This window comes from Podarcis bocagei (assembly GCF_964188305.1).
Source record: "Podarcis bocagei genome assembly, chromosome: 3".
NCBI classification, from domain to species: Eukaryota; Metazoa; Chordata; class Lepidosauria; order Squamata; family Lacertidae; genus Podarcis; species Podarcis bocagei.
The window spans coordinates 71,422,169-71,443,116 of record NC_138127.1 but is presented as its reverse complement, the minus strand read 5'-3'; the positions used below and the strand labels follow the sequence as shown (position 1 = coordinate 71,443,116).

The window sequence follows — 20,948 nt, the reverse complement described above, 5'->3', positions numbered from 1 at the left end:
ATGTCATGGGAGATGAGAGGCCAGGAATGGAAGATGGGGACACAAATGGAATTACTTGGTTCTGTCTTCCATGGGCTCTGGCTCCCCCTGCTGTTGGTCTCCCAGCTTTCTGACCTACCAGTCCCAATGGATCCTGGCCACCTCTGCTATTTGCCCTTCTCCCCGCATCCACTGTGATCCCAATGAAAATTCATTCCTGGAGCCATTATTAACCCTGGGAACGAAATCTCCATTTACATACAGCTTAGGGGGCAATATTCATCAGAGTTGCAGTGTGAGGTGGGGCAAGGATTAATTCTCCTTGCCCAGTCCTGATCTTATAGAAACCTTCTTTATACCAAGTCAAACCACCGGTCCATCTAGCTCAGTATTATCCACACCTACTAAGCAGTGGCTTTCTAGGAATTCAGGAAGAAACACTTCACATTCCTACATGGGAAATACCAAGGATTGAATCTGGGACCTTATGCATGCAGCCCTTTCCCACAAATATCCCCCACCCACCAGCTGTTTACATTGAAAAAAATCAAACCCCAATGCACTGTTCTCTGAGAAGAACAGCATGTTACAACTGTGAAAGTATCCTTCTAACCCAGCCAAAACCCAGAGTTCAGATAACAGGGAAAGATGTGACCTCTACTCACAGGCATAGCCAGAAAAGCATTGAATGTTTCCAGAAAGAGGTCATCATAAGTCAGCAGCTCCTCTAGAAGCTCGTGCTCTGAAACAAAATCAAAAACCAAGGCAGCAATGTAAGACACGGAGGTCTACAAGCCTTACACAGACCTCTGCAACACCCAGGAGCAAGATATCATTGGTTTGCATAAGGGAAGCCTCATCTGGAATCATTCATGGATACTTTAACAGGAGCTGATGGCAGCCAGAGCTCAGAACATCTCAGTTAAGACAGGATGGCTCCACAAAAAATATGCTGAAGTACTACATTTTGGAGGTATCATATCATAGTCACAAGTAAATCATGTAATAACAGAGTCTTGTGGCACCTTAACAAATTATGGCATAAATGTTTCTAGACTACAGTTCACTTCATCAGATGCATCTGAAGTTATATCTTAATAGTTTGGTTAGTCTTTCGGGTGCAATAAAAATGAGTTTTTTCCTGTAAGAGACTAAAATGGCCACTCTAGAAAGTGTATACGTAATGAAGAAGATATTCTGCTGAGATTGAGAAATGGCTTGTCTCTCTCAGTATTTTCTTCAGGTTTCAGATTTGAAAGATTTGGATACCTGCAATTCTTGTGAGGTAATTTTTTAATGTTCATTTAAGTTCTGGTGTGTTTTGAGGATGGCTTTTTCTTTCTTTCCATATATCACAACCCCATCCATGTGTGTAATAAAGAAGGCTAGGCAGGGTGTGTGAGATTTGTGTGCATTTAATCTTGTGCTTCAGATGCACTGTGAACCCTATCTTGGGGAATGCATACAAAACCGGCCTGAATAATTTAATATCGCACACACACAATATTACACACAAGATATGGCTTTGCAGACTTAAAAGCAACACAATAAAACTGCTAGCACATTTGCAAAGCTAAGCAGGGTCTGGCCTGGTTTCGAATTGAATGCGGGGACCACATGTTGAGATTCCTGCATCGCAGGGCGTTGGACTAGATGACCCTGGGGGGCCCGTTCCAACTCTACAATTCTATGATTCTATTATTCCAAAAAAGAAGAAGAACAATTTGAAAGGACACCATTATAACAGTATGTATAAATCTTTAATCAGAAAGTGAAGATAGAGCAACACTCTACTTTAAAATACAGTGTTCCAGATAGTGAGAAAACACCACAACATTTGTTGCCACTGCTGGTATCCATCTGTTTCAGGAGACAATGGAGGAGTGTGGCTTTGGGGGTCAAATTGCTGGATGGTTACAGAGCCTGCTGTGGCTGTAGAGACCGATACAGGAGAGACATGTTTTGTTGCAGCTGGGGCAGATGTAGGTGTCTGGTTGGGCTGTTGCAGATGCACCAGGGTGTTTGCTCTTTCTGCACTCCTCCCAGCAGTCATTCTTTCTCTGGTCACTGCTATGGATACACGACATGACTGTCTGTCTCCAGCCACTGAGGTCATCTGGAAGGGATTCCCACATGGCAGGGTTGATGTTGCTAGCCACCATGTCACATTTGCAGAGGTTTTCGTAATGCAGAGTTGGTCTGCCAATTGGCCTGTTGCCTGAAGCCAGCTCCCCATAGAGCATGTCACAGCAATACATGAGATAAGCAGAACTAATATCTACATTCCATAGCAGTGAAAATATCTAAGGGTGGAGTAACAACAAACAGAATAGCAGCACCAGATTTAGCGTGGTGCAGGCAGTTCCGCCCCTCAGACAGGGCACCGAACTGAGGGGGACACAAAATTGAGAAGAGCCACAATTCAGAAGATCTATTTGGGGGCACCAAATTTTGGCCTCACGCAGGGTGCCATATTATGAAGGATTACCAAAGTCCGTCCCTGAGAATATTTGAAAACCAGAAGGAGTCTTCTAGTCAACCTTGACAGGGACACTTGGGGGAGATGTCGCGGAGACACTGTTACAGCTGAATGGGGATGCCCAAGGGTACCTGGGAAGGTACTGGATGGCACATGATAGCAACCCCCTGATGTAATGGTTAGAGTATCAAACTGGGAGGACCCAGGTTAAAACTTCCAGTCATGAAGCTCATTGGGTGACCTTCAGCCAATCACTACTTATGTTAACCTACCTCACATAATAATTGTGAGGATTAAATGGAAGGGGGGAACCATGCATGCCAGCCTGAGCTTCAGGGAGGGTTGGGCTATAAATGAAAGTTTAAAATACATCCAGGGCCTATTTAGTACATAGTAAGGTATGCTCTCTGTTCCCGTTTTTGAAAATGCAAATAAATTTCTTTTTTTAAAAAAACACAACCACAGTAAGGTAAATATTCCTTCTTAAATTTCAAAGCATCTTTAACCATATGGTAAAGCAGAAATGGAAATAAATTATTTTGATTGATAATTGTATTTAACTGCATGTTTTCCTTGAGTTTGGCCTCAATTTTTCTGTGGCACCTTTCCCTTTTTTCTCGCTGCATTTCAACAGGCAATAGGTGGGAGAGGAAAGTTTGAGTTTTGTTGGAAGGAGCCAGATGTAAAGAAGGAGCACAACAGAAAAGGAAGACAGAAACATAAGTAATTGAATGAGTCTAAAAGGCAACCTTCAGTAACTTGCAGCCATTCCACTCTTACACTCTTTGATTTAGAGTAGACGCTCATCAAGTTACCTTTGGACGCACAAGCCTTATCTCTGAATGACCATATGAAAAGCTTAACTGTCTCTGAAAATGGAAGTTTCATACTGATAGACCTTTCCTTGTGAATGTATCCTCTCTTTTTGAAGCCATCAAAACCACTGGTCCATTACCACATCTTGTGGCTATGAGTTCCATATGTTAATGATAGGTTGTGTAAAGAAGTACTTCCCTTGGTCCGTCTCACACCTGTAGTTAATTGGTTTCACTGGATGACCTCTAAGTTCACATCCTACATCTTTTTGGAACTTCTTAATCTCTTTCTAAACTGCATATCCCCAAACACAGGCTCCTCTCAGGCAGCTGAAAAACTCAGATCTCTTTTTCCACTTCTTGGCTACATTGCCCATCCCTAAACTGTTCTCTAGAATGTGGTTGCCTAGCAACCACTCACTGCTGCTGCCTGGAATGTCTCTCTATGGTTTTCAAGTGGGACATCCCTTTTGGGAAGAGCAAAAGCCAGAGCAGAAGCACATATATGACATGGCCACACACAAAAAGGAAGCTTGCCATTCTGTGAAACTATTATGTGGCTATAGCTTCATTCCAGCTCCATCCCCCCCAGGATGAAGTTCATTTCAAAAGGCTCATCCTCCAACTCATGCACTTATCCCTGAATCAAACCATTATTCAGCAGTAAGGAATGTAAGGAGGCAGCAATTTCCACCACGTCATGTGCTTATCACAATCAGCACTCTTTCTGTTCTGCTACAGTTCAGTTTCTGCTAAAACCTACATTATTCATCTAGGCCAAAACCAAAGTAATCAATTGTGCAATTAATTTCAATGCATTTCAATGGAAGGGAAACATGAAAAACAATGCAGAAAAAAACATAATGGTTTACATAAATTTCTGGACAAAAAACCCCATCAATACCGAATACTACATGTATTTTGCTTACAAGATTTCCATTCCTGACCTCAAATGAATGTGCCAATAGTGGTGAGTTGTGCTCCCATTTCCATTTGATTGACTTCTCCAGCATCCCTATCCAGAATAAATTATACTCACCTGTTCCTGGAGTCTCGGTTCTGGGCCCTTCTGTTACGTGCATTTTTAGGGTGATTGTGGAGAAGACTTCTTTTCCTCTCCTCTCCTGTTTGCTTTCACTCAACTGAAGCTCTGTTTACAGGGGAAGTATTTACAGTTGGTGGCAACTGAGTCACTGGGTGGAGCAAGGTAGGCTTCTCAATCTTCCATAGTACCTGTTTGTCCCCAGCAGAGGCAGCTCTGCAGATGGTTTACAGGTGAAGTGCGGAGCAGTCCTCAACCCATTAAGCTGAGGCTTGAGGCACCTCCCTCTGTCAAACAGTAGTTGCTAAGCTGAGCGATTTCCCTACACTTACTGGGTGGCAGAGCAAGTCACAGCTTCTCAAATCCTTCACTTGCTTTTGTGCTCTGATCTGCTTAATTCCAGTGTCAGCCAAGGGCTTGTCAACCCAGATAATAACTTTATTGAGTTTCTGGGCATAATATAACTACACCAAAGGGTAGTTTCCATCTCGTTTAAACACTGCTTGAGATGGCAGCAATAAAGTGACAGCCAGTTGGCTGCTCCGAGGTTCCTGCATTAATGCTGCGTCCACATATACTGTACTGAGTTATTTGGGAATGAAGGGCGGATCCCAAGGATCCACGTAAACTGGTTTCTGTCCTCCTATTACATGACAGCCTTGGATTCTGCCAAAGATTGCTTCCATGCAGCTGTTGTTGTTCTTTAGTCATTTAGTCGTGTCCGACTCTTCGTGATCCCATGGACCAGAGCACGCCAGGCACTCCTGTCTTCCACTGCCTCCCACAGTTTGGTCAAACTCATGCTGGTAGCTTCGAGAACACTGTCCAACCATCTCGTCCTCTGTCGTCCCCTTCTCCTTGTGCCCTCCATCTTTCCCAACATCAGGGTCTTTTCCAGGGAGTCTTCTCTTCTCATGAGGTGGCCAAAGTATTGGAGCCTCAGCTTCAGGATCTGTCCTTCCAGTGAGCACTCAGGGCTGATTTCCTTAAGAATGGAGAGGTTTGATCTTCTTGCAGTCCATGGGACTCTCAAGAGTCTCCTCCAGCACCATAATTCAAAAGCATCAATTCTTCGGCGATCAGCCTTCTTTATGGTCCAGCTCTCACTTCCATACATCACTACTGGGAAAACCATAGTTTTAACTATACGGACCTTTGTCGGCAAGGTGATGTCTCTGCTTTTTAAGATGCTGTCTAGGTTTGTTAAAATGCTTAAAAGCTGCTAACAGGCAATGTTACCTGCTCAGTATGGGAAGCTTCCTTTCCAGCTCTGGGGTTGTACTTTCTCAAGACCAGCCTTGCTGTGGTTAGGTGGCGGTGGTTGGGGCTGGAACCAGAGGCAAAAGTGGAAGGAGCACTCCAGCCACGCAAAAGCCAGTAGCTTCTACACATATGAACTTGGACACAAGCTAGGGGCATCGTCACCAGTTTACTGGCACATTCTAGCCAGGCAGAAGCTCTCAAGAGCGCAGTGCAGAGGCGTGTCCTGGGGACAAAGGATGTGGCTTTGGGAGAGTCCTGAGGCCAACATTCAGATCCTGGGCTTGAGATTCCCCACCCCACCTTAAAATAATCCTGCTACCAAAAATCGTGCAGGTGTACATGGTTTCCATATGTTACCATGGCACTTGTTTTTAAATGGGCACCTTTAAGATTTTCTATGCTGTTCCCCATTGTGGAGACAATTCAAGTATATCTAACAAGCTTGTACTGTACAAAGTATCAACTAGAAAATAATTTTAGAAACTCCTATTTGCCCCCCCCCCCTTTAAAGCTGTGAGAGCAGAGGAGTAAGAAGACAAGAAAGGGGAAGAAAAAGTACGCCAAATACTTTGCCCACAGAAGGCAATATTTTTTCTATGCATTTTGCATGGACAGAACACTTCCTAGCCAAGTGGGTCTGAAAAGGGAAAAGGGTGAAACAATAAAATTTACACCAGCTATAGGTCAACTCATTAGCAAGAAAAGCCTCCCTATTTATCATAATCAATACTTAGGTGTAATCAGTTCTGAAACTTACCAGTAGGTGACAGCCTTGAATCTTCAGTCACTGGTTTTCTCTTACAGTACCCATCAGTGAATACATAATGTACCATTGACAGCTAATTACTTTTATTAAACTATCGATCTGAGCATGTTTTTCCCTGACTCGGTAATACAACTTTTCCAAATACTCAACCGGAATACCAATGTCTCATAGATTATAATGATGAATTAAAAGATTTATATCCAGCTTTCCACTTCTATCATAAGATAACCAAAATGGTTTACAAATAAAATTTTCAAAATCTACCTTTTTTATCATCATCATCATCATTAACTTTATATCCTCCCAGGGGAGCTCAAATCAATAATGTTAAACACACACACACACAGACACACACACACACAACCCTACAAAAAAGTGTAACAAGGAAAGCAACAGTGCAGTTATACAAATCCAAGACCAACAGAAAATGGAGGATTATGCCACCTTTAAATGCTGGGCTGCCAGATCACAGATCACCTGTTAAAACTGAAATGGTAAGCACTACCAATGAGGTAGGTGATTCCACATACTGGGCACTAGCACAGAGAAGACCGTTCCCTGTGTCGCCATCAGATGAACCTCTGGGGAAAGTGGGAAAGGGCTCCCCCCCACCTGATCTAAGTGGATAGGAAGGTGGATGTGGGAGGACTTTAAGGGTCCAACTCCTAATTAGTGTTGGGTTTTAATGGATGTTTTTTCTCTCCCCTTCCCCAATCCCCTGAATGTAGCATTCCACAGCAATTCAAACAACACCTGAATGTTAATCATTCTTTTAAAACTTTGGATTTAGTAAGACTAGAATCATAGAATCATAGAATCATAGAGTTGGAAGAGACCACAAGGGCCATCGAGTCCAACCCCCTGCCAAGCAGGAAACACCATCAGAGCACTCCTGATATATGGTTGTCAAGCCTCTGCTTAAAGACCTCCAAAGTTGGAGACTCCACCACACTCCTTGGCAGCAAATTCCACTGTCGAACAGCTCTTACTGTCAGGAAGTTCTTCCTAATGTTTAGGTGGAATCTTCTTTCTTGTAGTTTGGCTCCATTGCTCCGTGTCCGCTTCTCTGGAGCAGCAGAAAACAACCTTTCTCCCTCCTCTATGTGACATCCTTTTATATATTTGAACATGGCTATCATATCACCCCTTAACCTCCTCTTCTCCAGGCTAAACATGCCCAGCTCCCTTAGCCGTTCCTCATAAGGCATCGTTTACAGGCCTTTGACCATTTTGGTTGCCCTCCTCTGGACACGTTCCAGTTTGTCAGTGTCCTTCTTGAATTGTGGTGCCCAGAACTGGACACAGTACTCCAGGTGAGGTCTGACCAGAGCAGAATACAGTGGCACTATTACTTCCCTTGATCTAGATGCTATACTCCTATTGATGAGGCCCAGAATTGCATTGGCTTTTTTAGGATGCAATCAAGGCAGTATCAAACCCACACACAAGGGTTCAGTAATTCGAGAAAGCAAATGAAATGCATCCCCCCAGCTGCTTTCTGACCTAGAGAACTCTTCCTGAGGAGGGACATAAATAATCACATTGCCCCACTGATTCCACCCCCACTTTTAAATGTCACCTTTTTATTTTGAGAACAAAAAAACCATATTTTTATCCCTGTTAAGAACAAGGAGATATTCAATAATAACTAGTAGAGATGTTTAAAGGAAGCCATCCAAAGAAATTACTTACCCTCTGGGAGATAATTTTCCGGGCTTTTACTATAGGAGATGGCAGCTCAGGAGTGCCAATCATACTCTGTTGCACCATAACTTGAAGCCAACCCATTAGTTAAATGGTTAAATGGAGAAAGTATAAGTCTCCCTTTGATGAGACTGGGGAAACCTCTTTTTCCTCTTATATTAAAACAGATCTGAATGAAGTCCTAATCCTAAAGCTATTTAGTTTTAAGCCAGACAGGGAGACACAAGCTGAAGCTGCAAGCAAGGGTGGTTACTCTGATGTGTTTCTATCTGTCGTCCTTGAGCCCTGAGAGTATCCTTGAGAACGCTCATAAAATTTATAAAGACCAGCAGTATTTCAAAGCTTAGAAGAGACACAGAGCACATTTACAACCACAGGCAAAATAAGAGGGGGACTTAAAGCAAGCAATGAATATTCATACAAGGACACAGAAATTAGAATCAGACATAGAAAACTGAAGAATGCAAATCAGCATTGATGATTGGCATTCAGCCAAGGCAGATAACATGGAAGAGTTCTAGTTCAATAGGTAAAACAGGATCCGGCAATTCCACACAGAAGCCAAGACAGGCTTCTTTCTGCCTTTGTTCCCAAAACCAGCCCAGGTGCATTTGATCAGTGAGCTTTGTGCCAAGCCCTATTACAGACAAAACCTGTTCAAAAGAGTACTGGTATTAAATACAACAAAGTTAAAGGAAGGAACTGGCATCAGGTGGGATCTAACAAACTGACTGCAGAAGGAAATACCAGTACGTATTTCCTTTGGCTGTAGAAAGTACAGTTGCAGTTTGATTGAGAAACTCCACATGCAAAACAAGTGCCGTTCCCTGCTCTCCACAAAAGTAGATACAAACACAACTTAGAATGGTATTACAACAGTTATCAGTACTGAGGTTTGTAGGAGAATGTTGTGTCTCCAATGGAAGTAAGTAATATCACGTACACCTAATACCACTTGTGTTGTTATACCATCTCTGGTATTATCTGTTAAGAAGAATTTCTGTAATCAATGCTTTTGTTTGTTTGTTTGTTTGTTTGTTTCGTACCATTATGGCCTACCTTTCCTCCAAGGACCTCAAAGTGGCATACATAGTTCTTCCCATTTTATCCTCATAACAACTGAGAGATAGGTTAGGCTGACATTCAAAGCTGCATTCCAACTGGGCAAAGACACTCCAGTTGCAAAGCAGGGCCTGTGAAGGGTGTGGCCTGGGGAGAATTCTGAGGGCCAGGTAAGGAGTTCTGGAGGGCCATATTCAGCCCCTGGGCCTGTAGCTCCCCACTTCACCCCTGTTCTACACAGCTACTTCCCTAATTATTTCACTGGGGGCAAAGCATATAAAAAAATATTTTAAAAAATTATTTATGCTTTTCAGGTTTATACATTTCACTAATTTAATCATTTTAACATTTCGAAAACTTGCCTTCCTTCCCCCTCTTTCTGCAGTTCCTTAAATTTATTTTTAATATCTTCTGCATATCCAAATTAACTTAATTTGCTCATTTATTCATCTACTTTAAATATATACTCTTATCAAGCGGCAGATTATTACAATAATCCTGCCAGTGTTCTTATCTGTTTACAATTTATCTGCAAATATTCAATAAACCATTTCCATTCTTTTATAAAAAGTTTGTTATCTTGAGTTCTTATTCTTACTGGAAGCATATACCATTTTTTATATGTGACGTAGGGCCAGAATATTCTGTGTGCAAATAGTCAGTCAATGTCCACCGAGTTTTCTCCTCTGTGCATTTGCCATGACTTTTAGAACAGCCCACATACATATAAAACTGTTTGGGTAGGACCTAGCTTTGTGAGTAGGAACCCCATCCAAAGCAGGGTGCTCAGTCACACTCATCAGATCTGCACAAGTACAGTTTGTGTACACATAGGCTCTTTCACAAACGATGCCAAACATGAATAGGTGGGGCAGGTTCCTGCATGCAGGTTCTCAAATTGTCAATCCTGCCCCTGTATTAGAGCCTTCAATTCTTAAAATACTTCTTTGGGCAGTTATGAGGGGATATACACAAAATCAATGTGCAAAGAGGGTGGAGCAAGCCTAAGAATATAGTCCTGGCTGGAAGAAGCAACTATCCATATTTCCTGACAGAGCTGGCCCTACCATTAGGCAGAGTGAGGTAGCATCCTCAGGCAGTTGCTTTTGGTAGCAGAGTAGCAAATTGTTGTTATTATAGTGGGATGTTCTGCCTCAGGTGTCAAAATAACTTGGTCAGGTTTGCATATTACATACTACCTTGACTTGCTGAAGGAACCGGAGGGAAAATGCTACAAGGTATATTGGGCTGGTCTTAATTTTTGGCCCTGGAATGCAGGAAGCTCCACCTTCAACCCGAAGCTCTATCCCCCCTGCTGTAGCTCCAAACTCCAAACTTGCTGTGCTGTCAAGAGGAGAAAATGTGTCCTCTCAATTCCTATTACATCTGGAAAAGCCTCTCTCTGTTCTTGCCTATTCCCAAGATGCAGGTTTCTCTCAGCATCTGAATTTCCAATGGCCTTCTCTGGTCATGTTGCATGTGAAACAGATGGGCTGCTCTCCCACTCACTTACCCAGTGCAGAGTCCTGGCTCCTCTTCTAACAAGCTGGCGGGCTGGCACTGCGGGCTCAGCAACAGCCGAGAAAATAAGTGTGGGTGTGGTGTAGGTATAGGATGTTGGCCATTAATTCTAAGGGCACACCAGGTTGTTGTCATCCCCCCCCCTAAAGTTAAAAAGACGGAGAAGACCAATGTTCAAAGCAAGACACTGTAATTAGTCTGGAATTTACCCATGCTCAAATAGTGGGGTTGCTGCTAAAATCTGCCATACTGATTCAAATCACTGGTAAGGAGCTAGACTGGTCCATCTAGCTCAGTATTGTTTGCAATGACTGGCAGAAGCTCTCCAGGGCAAGTCTATTCCAGCCACTCATGGAGATGCTGGGGATTGAATCGTCTATATACAAAGCAGATGCTTGGCCTTTTCTTCTGAAAAAATAATGACAAAAGGCCTGTTTTCCCACCCCTCCATTTTTTCTGAGTGCTGCCTGCATGTAAGCTCACCAGCTCCTGAATGCTGAAGTCCAGGCAAAGCTTTTATCTGGCAGGAGGTTTGAGAAATCACAGTGGCAATTTACACCAGCAATAGCCATCCTCTCTTGGGGTGGAGAGTCAGCCATCTTCACATCTCCAGAAGCTGCCTATCCCATTTACCTACCTATGCTCTGATGGACCAGAAGATAGTGACTGCCACTCAATCCAACTGTGTGTGTGTGAGAGAGGGCTCTTAGAAATGGGCTGTGGTGTGCAATGTCCCTCACATTCCATCATCCATCATCAAGCAACAGAGTTACTCATGCAATCAGCAACATTCAAACATTGTGGCTTTTCCATCCCATTGCCCCATTTAAAGAATATGGCTCTCCCCCAAATAACCCAGGGTTCTGTGGTTTGTTAAAGGTGCTTGGAACTGTAGCTCCACAAGCGGTAAACTATAATTCCCAGGATTCTTCGGGGCTGCTTTAAATGTATGGATTTGGATGCAATCATAAATGACCAAGTGAAGTTCTTTGGACTCCGCCAGCCTGCCTGTAGTGTTTAAGCCTCCCACTTTGCTCAATTTCCAGTGCTGGGAGGATGGGACCAAGCTAAAGGCACATCTATCTTATTTTCACATGCAGGGGAATTATTTCCACTTGGCTTGGAATTTGCTGCTCCACTAATTTTGTTGTCTCCTCAATTGTCCATTGTCCCACATTTCCAAAGGCATTCCCCACCCCCAATTCACTTCTCTCTGCCCAATCCCCCGGGATTCTGGCAGGTACACAAGGAAGCCTATCCATCAACTCAAATATCACTGAGTTTTACAGAGATGAGGGGAGGGGAGAGGCAGAACCGCCTGACCTTTAGAACAACTAAGCGCTCGGGTTCCCTTCCTTGGCTGGGAGATGCTCTGCCTCCCTCCCTGCTCTGTAACCTTCTCCTCTCTGCCCCTGCATTTATTTATAAGCACTATCAATAATTGAGAGGCTGACTGCATGTGCACCTCTCCTCTTGGCCCCTGACATTTCCCTATTTCAAACTGCCTCTTCTGGTTAGTTATGCGCTTAATTTCCTCCCTCTGCCTTGTTAGGAATGTCAGAATCACCAGCCCAGAACAAACCAAGGAGTCACATTTCACCTTATTGGAAAGCAAAAGCAGCCTCCTTAGCTCACCTTCTCCTGAGTTAGGGATGACTAGGTAAAAAGTTCAACCTGTCTCAAGATCCCTACAGTAACAGAATATATTGAGGATTCCCTTTGGCTTAGTTCAGCAGGGCCAGCTTGATCATGAGGCAAGGTGAGGAAATGGTCTTAGGCGGGGGTTCAGCAATATACCCCGGCCCAACACTCACTTGCCTTATCACCTCCTCTCCTGCTGTTGCCGCTGCCCACCCACCCAGTTATAAATTGCAATTAGAAACAGTGCTGGATTAAACCCTGTGGAGGCCCCAGACAGTCAAAATTCCTCCTTCTCTCTTGTGTGTACACTCTAGTGGGATAACACTGAACTAAGAAAGCTTGGCTGTAATTTTCTTTCAAGATCAAATAAATATTTTGACCCGTTGTCACAGGACCCCTAATAGACATGGGGTCCCTAGGCCGCGTCTACCCTGCCTATTTGGTAATCTGGCACTGGTTAGAAACCATTCAGCATCTAGCAGAGTGCAGTGGGATTGCTACAATAGGTAGAAAAATAAGTACCGTATTTTTCGCTCTATAACACGCACCCGACCATAACACGCACGTAGTTTTTAGAGGAGGAAAATCCATAGGCATGCCACCCGTAGGCATTTCCTCCATAACACGCACAGACATTTCCTCTTACTTTCTAGGAGGAAAAAAGTGAGTGTTATGGTGCAAAAAATACGGTAAGTGGCCCACCAAGACCCTCAGCCATTTTCAAGTGCTCCATGGAGGGGCAGAGTTTGGGAACCACTGGCATAAGCCATCGTATTTCTGTTCTGAATCAGGAACTGTAGTTTAAGAAGTCCATCTAGCTACACTCAGAGGCTGGATTGTTAATCCTGAAAATTACAGTACCTGGTTGGCATTGTCTCCTTGCGGTTCCGAAAGTGGCAAAGTAGGCCTGAGATGCAGATGCAACTGAGTTTTCTACCCAGTTGCTGTCAAGAAGCAGACACTCTTCAGCACTCCTATTTCTGTCTTTGGGCTTTCTCTCCCACTCTTCCCATCCTCAAGAAGGAAGATGGGTTCCTACCAGATCTTAGTCCCTTGCAGCCGTGCTGTGCACTGCCTGTTAGCTCCGTGGGGGACCCGGAGAGAATAATAAGAGAGCTGGTTAAAGCAACGGCAGGAGACGGATCTGTCACAGGGAATCACTTCGCCAGGACAGTGATGTGTAGCTTGCGGGCTTCAAGGGCCCGCCATCGTTCGTGGCTACCATTGGAAGGGGCTGAGGATACAAGGGAGAGAGCATCAAAGGACAGTGTCAACTCAGCAGCCCTGGTAGCTCCCAGGCTGTCGTATCCCATCAGCCCTCACCACTCCAAGCTAACTGGCACAGTCCTTGCCAGGCTGGATATGGTGAGATGCTTTATCTGACCACTCAGGGCTGCAAGAGCTTCCTGTTGAATGAGGGTTCCTAACCTGAAGCAAATAGAAGCAGCTGTGGAGCCTCTGGTGACGCTGGTCCCCTTATTAACAGCAGCAAGGAAGAAGCAGGCAGAGCTTAACTTGATATCTAGTTCTCAAGTAGAATCATCACTGATGGGGAAGCCCCTCACTCTGGCCATGGGAGCAAGTTAGAGGTATAAGAAGCAATGCTGCAGCAAAGCCACCTACTTACCTGTTGCTTCAGCAGAAGGTGTCTACTTCCTTTCCCAGTTCAAGCTATAACTTCTTGCCTTGGGTGCTCTGAGACGTAGGGAGCAGTGGGAGTGGGGCTCCAGGAGGCTGAGACAGGCAAGGGCCCACAGCCCAGCTCCCTAGCTGGCCAGGTGGGTCTCGCTAGCTCTGGGAGGAGGGCTGTGATTCCTCAGGTGGAGTAGGCTTGGAGCAGGTTAGGGTCACATGTCTCATCAAGCCCAGATGCTGCAACCAGCATGCAAAATATAAAAGGGCAGCAGAGTGAGGTACTTTGTCTGCTCAGCTGCCCATGTTGAGGGACCTTGATGCTCCAGGATCTCTGTGCCCCCACATTGTTGAATCAAACACCTGCCATGATGGTCCCTTGTGCCTCTGTTGAGAGCTAAGACAAGAAGAGAAACTTTGGCACCAGTTGGTTTATCCAAAGCCTTACATTTCTCTCTGTCCTTCACGTTCTTGGAGAAAAGGCCTGAAGCAGGATGGAGTGGGGTGGGGATAAAAATGGAAGGCAGCCATTTAGTGCAACGATTAATTAAATTGCAATCCATTTCCATGTTGCCTCTTCTTCCTGACAACACTATTGATATTAGGCCTGCTCGTTACCTCTAATGATCCTATTATGTTTCTTTTAAGTGTTCCCTAACCCCACCCGCTCCCATACTCTAGACTTGAAATTTGCTCCAGACGTTAATCACCAAGCCAGCTTGAAGCCATTTCCCCACCATCTCTTTGGGATTTTCAGTGCATTTGGATAAATGTGCGTCTAAATGTTCCTTTCATTTTTTAATTGCTGTTTCGATAAAACAGAACATGCTCCTTCCTTCAGGCAAGCTGCTAATAAGGGTCTGACCTCTAAAGCGATAGGAAATTATTACTAACTGGATTCTTAAACCAATGGACAGATATGCTCTTATCACCTTACACTTGCAATTCTATATGCACTTATTTGAGAGGAAGTCCCATTAAACTCAAGTGGGCCTTGCCTCCGAGTCAGCACATGCAGGATCACTCTGCAAAAAATTGCAGCATGGATTCCACCCCTCCACCCCCCCAGTAATACACCCTTTTAACCATAGTTGTTCGTATGCAATTTCCACAGATTTCAGTGGGATTTCCTTCAAAATGTGGGCTCAGCATTACAGAGTCTACACTTTTCGTCATACGAGCCTCTCCGGCATCAAACTGCCACCACCAACACCCCACAATTTTCAATATTCAGGCTGTGGTGCCTCTTGCACATGTAGCCAAAACTACACACAAGAGGGAAATATTGGGAACGCGAGATTTGCAGAAGTACAAACACATCTTTGGGGTGAGGGAACTGCCCAATGTGGAATGAGCATGTTCAGCAGCAGCAGCAGGAGGCAGAAAATGGGGGTGGAAATAGAATGGAGCACCTAAGCAAGGGCTTTCCAACTGCACTGCAACATTTTGTTGCAGGCTCCACTTGCCCAGTAGCGATTGAGAAGTCTCCTGGGGCAACTGTTTAAGATGTTGATGGGTGAATGAATTGACCTTGAAGCCTCTGCTTCCAAAGCATATTCTTGTTTGCTGGCGTGCATCACATCTCCTGTTGCTGCTGTACTTCATAAAAGGCCACTTTGCCTGCTGGTAAACCCCACCTCCCCTGGTGCGATGAGAAGCCACAGGCAAGTGCCAGCAAGAGAGCCCCCATGAGATAAACCTCTTCCTGGGCTGCTAAGCACCATTCTGTGCAGAACAATTAGGAGGAGCAGATGGGATGATTCCTGCGCTAGCATCTCTTCCTTTGCTAAAAAGCAGGGAGGAGGAACCAAATCCAATCTAATTAAAGGGTAATTACCATTCATCCCAGAGATGACTGTAGGAGACAGAACCCTACTTTCCCTCCCATCTATTAATAGTCATCAGCAGGCACACAGAACCTGCTGGGAACCAGGCAAAGTGGAAAGCACTAGCTATGCCTGCATCTGATGAAACTTGCAGCTGGTACCGGCACAAGCCCAGCACTTGTGCAAGTGATTTTGCTTTCTTCTTTCAAGATGCAAAGAAAAAAAAAGAAAGGATTTTATGGCCTTTTAAGAGATGCTCACTCCCAGATTGTTCGATGCAAACAGGTATTGTCTCATAGGATCATGTGGGGTAGTAGCAGAAGAATACAAATTGCTATAAGGATTTAACAGTTTCAGGGAATCAAAGCATTGCAGCCTGCAGGAACCCCACCTTTCTTTTGGGGAAGAATAGGCTGAGAGGTGCGTTGTGTGTCATTTGTTCCTGGGAGGAGTCTCCATCGCTTCCCCTTTCAAAAGAGGGGATCATAAGCCTCAACTTTTTGCTGGATTTCACATCCTCTCATTTACAGGATGGGAAATCTAGCAAAGTCATTCCAAAGTTGGCAGCAGTCACAGTGCTGTGAAATGTGAGGGTTTCAGAAATAAGATTCAAGTTGGCTGGCAGCAGGTCAGTCCAGCCTTGTGCCCAAGCAAAGATGGCCTCAGGTTGCCTGAGTGGCATAGGCACAGAGAGAGAGAGAGAGAGAGAGAGAGAGAGAGAGAGAGAGAGAGAGAGAGAGAGAGAGAGAGAGATATGATGGTATCATTTCTCATCAGCGTTATGTTCAAAAAGTTATTTTGCAACCCAAAGGGACAATATTTTTTTAAAAGCAGAGCTCAGCGGCTGCTCAGTAAATCAGCAAATTCAATGAGAAAGGCCATTCTGTGACAATTTATGTGGCTACATGATCTCATTATACATGCTGCCCTGCCTGCAGTCTTTCCCAGGACCGTGTCCTGTCTTGTTTCCAGTATGCCAAGTGATGGGGCTCTCCCCATTCTCTAGAGACAAACTGTTTTGCATTCATCAGAGTTGTGTGTAAAGAACATTTTCCGGATGTTAAGCTCATTTTTTTTAAATTGACTAATTTCATGCCACTTTCAAAATGGGAATAAGACCAAACACACACATCTTTATATATTTTAAACATACTTTTTATGCCACCCCAAGTACAGTTCATAATTAGTTCATAATGAACTGTAAAGTTAAGTACATGAAATTCAGGCTGCGATCCCATATTTGGAGAGCCATCGTGCAGAAATGCTGCCAGCCTTTTCAGCTCTGTAGGCATGATATGGATTTTTCAGGGAGTGCAGTCACCTCTGGTCACTTCTATCCCTCCTGGATCAGTCCCCTCAACACAGGGAGATGGAAAGAGAGGAAGCCTACGTGTACATACTTTGCTTTTCCAAGGGATTTCGGATCCAGTAGAATTCACGAGTCTTGAAAAGCACACGTAGCTGAAGGAGGAAGTAGGAAAGAGTGTCATTCTTTTCACTTCCTCTTTCAGCTCTACGTGCTTTTTAAGGGTGAAAAATATAACTTTACCATCTCATTACCAAGGAAGCTGTGAGTTGGAAGTCTCAGAGGCTTCTTGGGCATCTGGGGAAAACCTCAAGGATTTAATTACACCCATGAGCACCATGATGGCAACATGGACGATGGAGTGTATTTGTTTTCTATAGCTCCAGAGGGCGGGACTTGAACCTATGTGGGCTCAAAATACAAGAAACAGCATTTACACTAAACATTAGGAAGCACTTGATGACAGTCCAAGCTGTTTGATGGTGGAACAGAGTGCCTTGGAAGGTGGTGGACTCTCCTTCATGTTAGGTTTTTAGACAAGAGAGTGGATGGTCACCTATCAGGGATGCTGTAGTAGTGAGTTTCTGGCATTGGCAGGGTGCTGAACTAGATGAGCTTTAAAGTCCCTTCCAACTCTGAGTTTAGGTTTACATGGAAGAAAGGAAAGGACTTCCTCCTCCCATATGTGGGCCTGTCCTCTTGTTAAGATCTTCCAAGAGGCTCTTCTTGTCCTACCAACCAGTGGGCAGAGGTAAGACCGACTGGGATGCAGAAGAGGATCTTCTCATGGCCACACTGATGTTATGGAGTTCCGTTTCTCAGATTTTTTGACCAGATCTCCTGGAGATTTCCACTGTTTGCTTTGCTTTTTCAGCAGGCATTTGGCCTGCCGGGTTGAGAAGAGTTATTGAGGAGCCCCTTGTCCAGGAGTCAGCTACCTAAGGCCCATGGGTCGGAAGCAGCTCGTGGAGTTCATTTGACCAGCCCATGAGCCACCCCCAAACTGAGCCACCTGCTTGCGCACTGCGCTAAACTAGCGCAGCGCGGCGCAGGGACTCGCTTCCACGGCGCCAGAAATCACGCACAGATGCAGAAAATCGCTGACGAGCACACTCACGCACCCTGGCCCACGGAGTTATCTCAGCGGGATGGATCCGGCCCAGGCAAGATAAACCTTGCCGACCCCTGCCTTTGTCTGTTTTTACAGCACAATCCTGTGCATGTCAATTTAAAAGCAAGTTCCATGGAGTCTGACAAGGCTTACTTCTAGGTAAATGGTTGCAGCCTTCAAGTTGCATTAATATAATGTACTTGATGTCTTTTTTCTTAATATGCAATGAGCCATCCTGAGCCATGTTGTTGAAACAGGAGGGTAGAATATAAATAGCCTCATTAAGCTAGCAAGCAAGTTCATTGGAGTCACCGAGGCTATGTTACTTCCAAGTAAACATGGCTACAACGGGAGTGTTAATGGCAAAATATTTCACACCTGCTCTGATATTTTAAAAAAAGGTATTTCAGAAGTAAACACAAATGGCATGATCCAGGAAGCATGAATAGCTGTATCTTTCCCATCCTTCTCCTACAAGTGCTGCTCCATATATGAGAGTTTCTTGGCATCAAATCTCACCTTCCCATCAGTCCCGCTCCTGTCAATAGAGAACCGAGCTAGTGGAAAGGGACCGTTTCAAAAATATGTCTACAAGATCACTGATCCTTATGTTTCTGACCAACAGGAGCCCAACAACAAGGGTTTAGATTTGATTCAGACTCACTTATTATAATACAGTGGTATCTCGGGTTACGGACTTAATTCGTTCCAGAGATCCATTCTTAACCTGAAACTGTTCTTAACCTGAGGCGCACTTTTGCTAATGGGGCCTCCCGCTGCCGCCGCGTGATTTCCGTTCTCATCCTGGGGCAAAGTTCTCAACCTGAGGTACTACTTCCGGGTTAGCGGAGTTTGTAACCCGAAGCGTTTGTAACCCGAGGTACCACTGTAATTTTGTTCTATTGCTCTATCTGCAACATAAAGTTGCCTTTATTGTTTACGCAGAAATAAATCTAGTGCATTCAGTGGGGCTTGCTTCCTAGGAAGTGTTTTAACACTGCACCCCTAGTCTTCCTTCCCTGCAATATTTATTTATTGTTTGCTCCAAAGCAAGTCTCCGAAAGGAAGTAAAGCCAGGGGTGGCTTGGCCCACTGCTCCTCTCCACCCACCAAGGGCCGCATCAGCTGGCCAGGCTCCCCCCATACGCTGGCAGGGAAGAAACCCTGGGAAGAAAAGCAACATCAATTTTTGCTTTTAACACCATGCTGGAGCACACATAGTAGCTTTAAGTTATGCAGGAAGCTGCCTTGTACTGTGTCAGAACACTGGCCTATATGTAGTCCTGCACTGACTACATTGTGATGCAGCCTCCATAGCCCTAGGCCATTGCACCAACCCTATGAGATATTAACTATTTCATGGCCCTTTCTTGTTGTCTTTAGCACAGAAGCAGCAGCAATAGATAAGAACTTAGAGAGAACCCTGCTGGATCAGACCAAAGGCCCATCTAGTCCAGCATCCTGTTTGCATAGTCGCCCAACTACAGTACATGCCTGTGGGAAGGCCATATGGAGGACACGAATGCAAGCAAAATGATGCAGATGTTTCCCCAAGATGACATTACATCAGGTTGTTCTGTCTCCTTATTCGAGCTGCATTTCTGACTGTTACTTATGCTGCCTTTTTGCTTAAAGGAGAGCTTGTCAAAGGGATTAGGCCAGAAATATGACCCTCTGTACCTTCCAATTGCTCTCTTTTGCTCAGGAATGTCTTGTGGCATTTGTGTCTCTCTTGCTTAGAAGTTATTTTTCACTATACAACCAAGTAATTAAAAGCGCCTAGCTGCTCGTTTTGGCAAAATTGCCTTTAGGTAGCATGATTTTTGTAGATGGTCAGGCTCGGTCACTACAGTCCACTGCTATGTTGCTGGGTATCTTGCTGTTTTCAGCATCCTGGTTATTTGACTGGTATAAATTAAGATTATTTGAGAGAGAAAATATTATTATTAATAATTTGTTAATTTATTAATATATCTATTTCTTTGAGTCCGTTCATCTGACTGGGTTGCCCCAGCCACTCTGGGCAGCTTCCAACAGAACAAAACATCAGACATTGAAAGCTTCCGAATAAGTCATATAATTGTTTCTCTTTGACATCTGACAGGAGGGTGTTCCATAAGGTGGGTACCACTACCAAAAAGGCTTTCTTCTTGTTTCCCTGTAATTTCACTTGCCATGTGACAAGTGCCTTTTTGGATATGCTAAATGGCTTTCTAATCAGGAATGTGTAGTTTGCTTAACAGGCAAATGTTTACTTAACAAGCATGATAATAGCTGGGCTACTGGGTTATATATGCCACCTTTGCGGGGGGGGAGGGGGGGAGAGGGACTTTGGCAATTCTGGATGTAGCCAGTGTCAGAAGAGAAACAAGTTTGTGAACCTGCCCTGAGAGCTCCGGATGAAGGGTGGTATACAAACTTAAATAAATAAGTCTAAGTTTTGCAGCGGGCTGGTAAAAGCAGCCTTTCATTGGCTGCTAATGAATGGGCTTTCCGGGGAGAAGGGAAAGCTTCTCGCTGCTACTTTCCAGATCAGCGCTGGCCGAGTGCGTTCTCGCTGCTCCTCGCGCATATTTGCATCATAGGGACTGCAGAACCATCCGGTATATTCTCTTCATAACCGGCCCGGTAGAGGATTGCCTGGCCATGAGACTTCCCAGCGCTCCAGGGGAATGGGGCTCACAATTCTGCACGATGTCTTCCCTCTCATTTGCAATGGGCTTCCTACAATGATCACCACAGCATGTCCGTTGTAGATGAGCCTGGTTCATCACCAGGACTGTTTCCTACCACATAGGGCT

At 44.5% G+C, this 20,948-nt stretch overlaps 1 protein-coding gene across 4 annotated transcripts in view; it reads right to left on the bottom strand.

Moving 5' to 3' along the window:
* The window catches only part of LOC308584558 (uncharacterized protein), a 35,788-nt gene extending 31,361 nt beyond the window's left edge, over positions 1-4,427 (bottom strand). For all 4 annotated transcript variants that reach the window (XM_081189297.1, XM_081189296.1, XM_081189299.1 and 1 more), the window contains exons 1-2: positions 4,313-4,427; positions 645-721 (exon numbers count right to left, since the gene is read on the bottom strand). In XM_081189297.1, coding sequence (XP_081045423.1) covers positions 645-721; positions 4,313-4,355 — 120 coding nt within the window. In that variant the 5' untranslated portion in view covers positions 4,356-4,427. The remainder of the gene's footprint in view (positions 1-644; positions 722-4,312) is intronic.
* Positions 4,428-20,948: the final 16,521 nt, after the last annotated feature.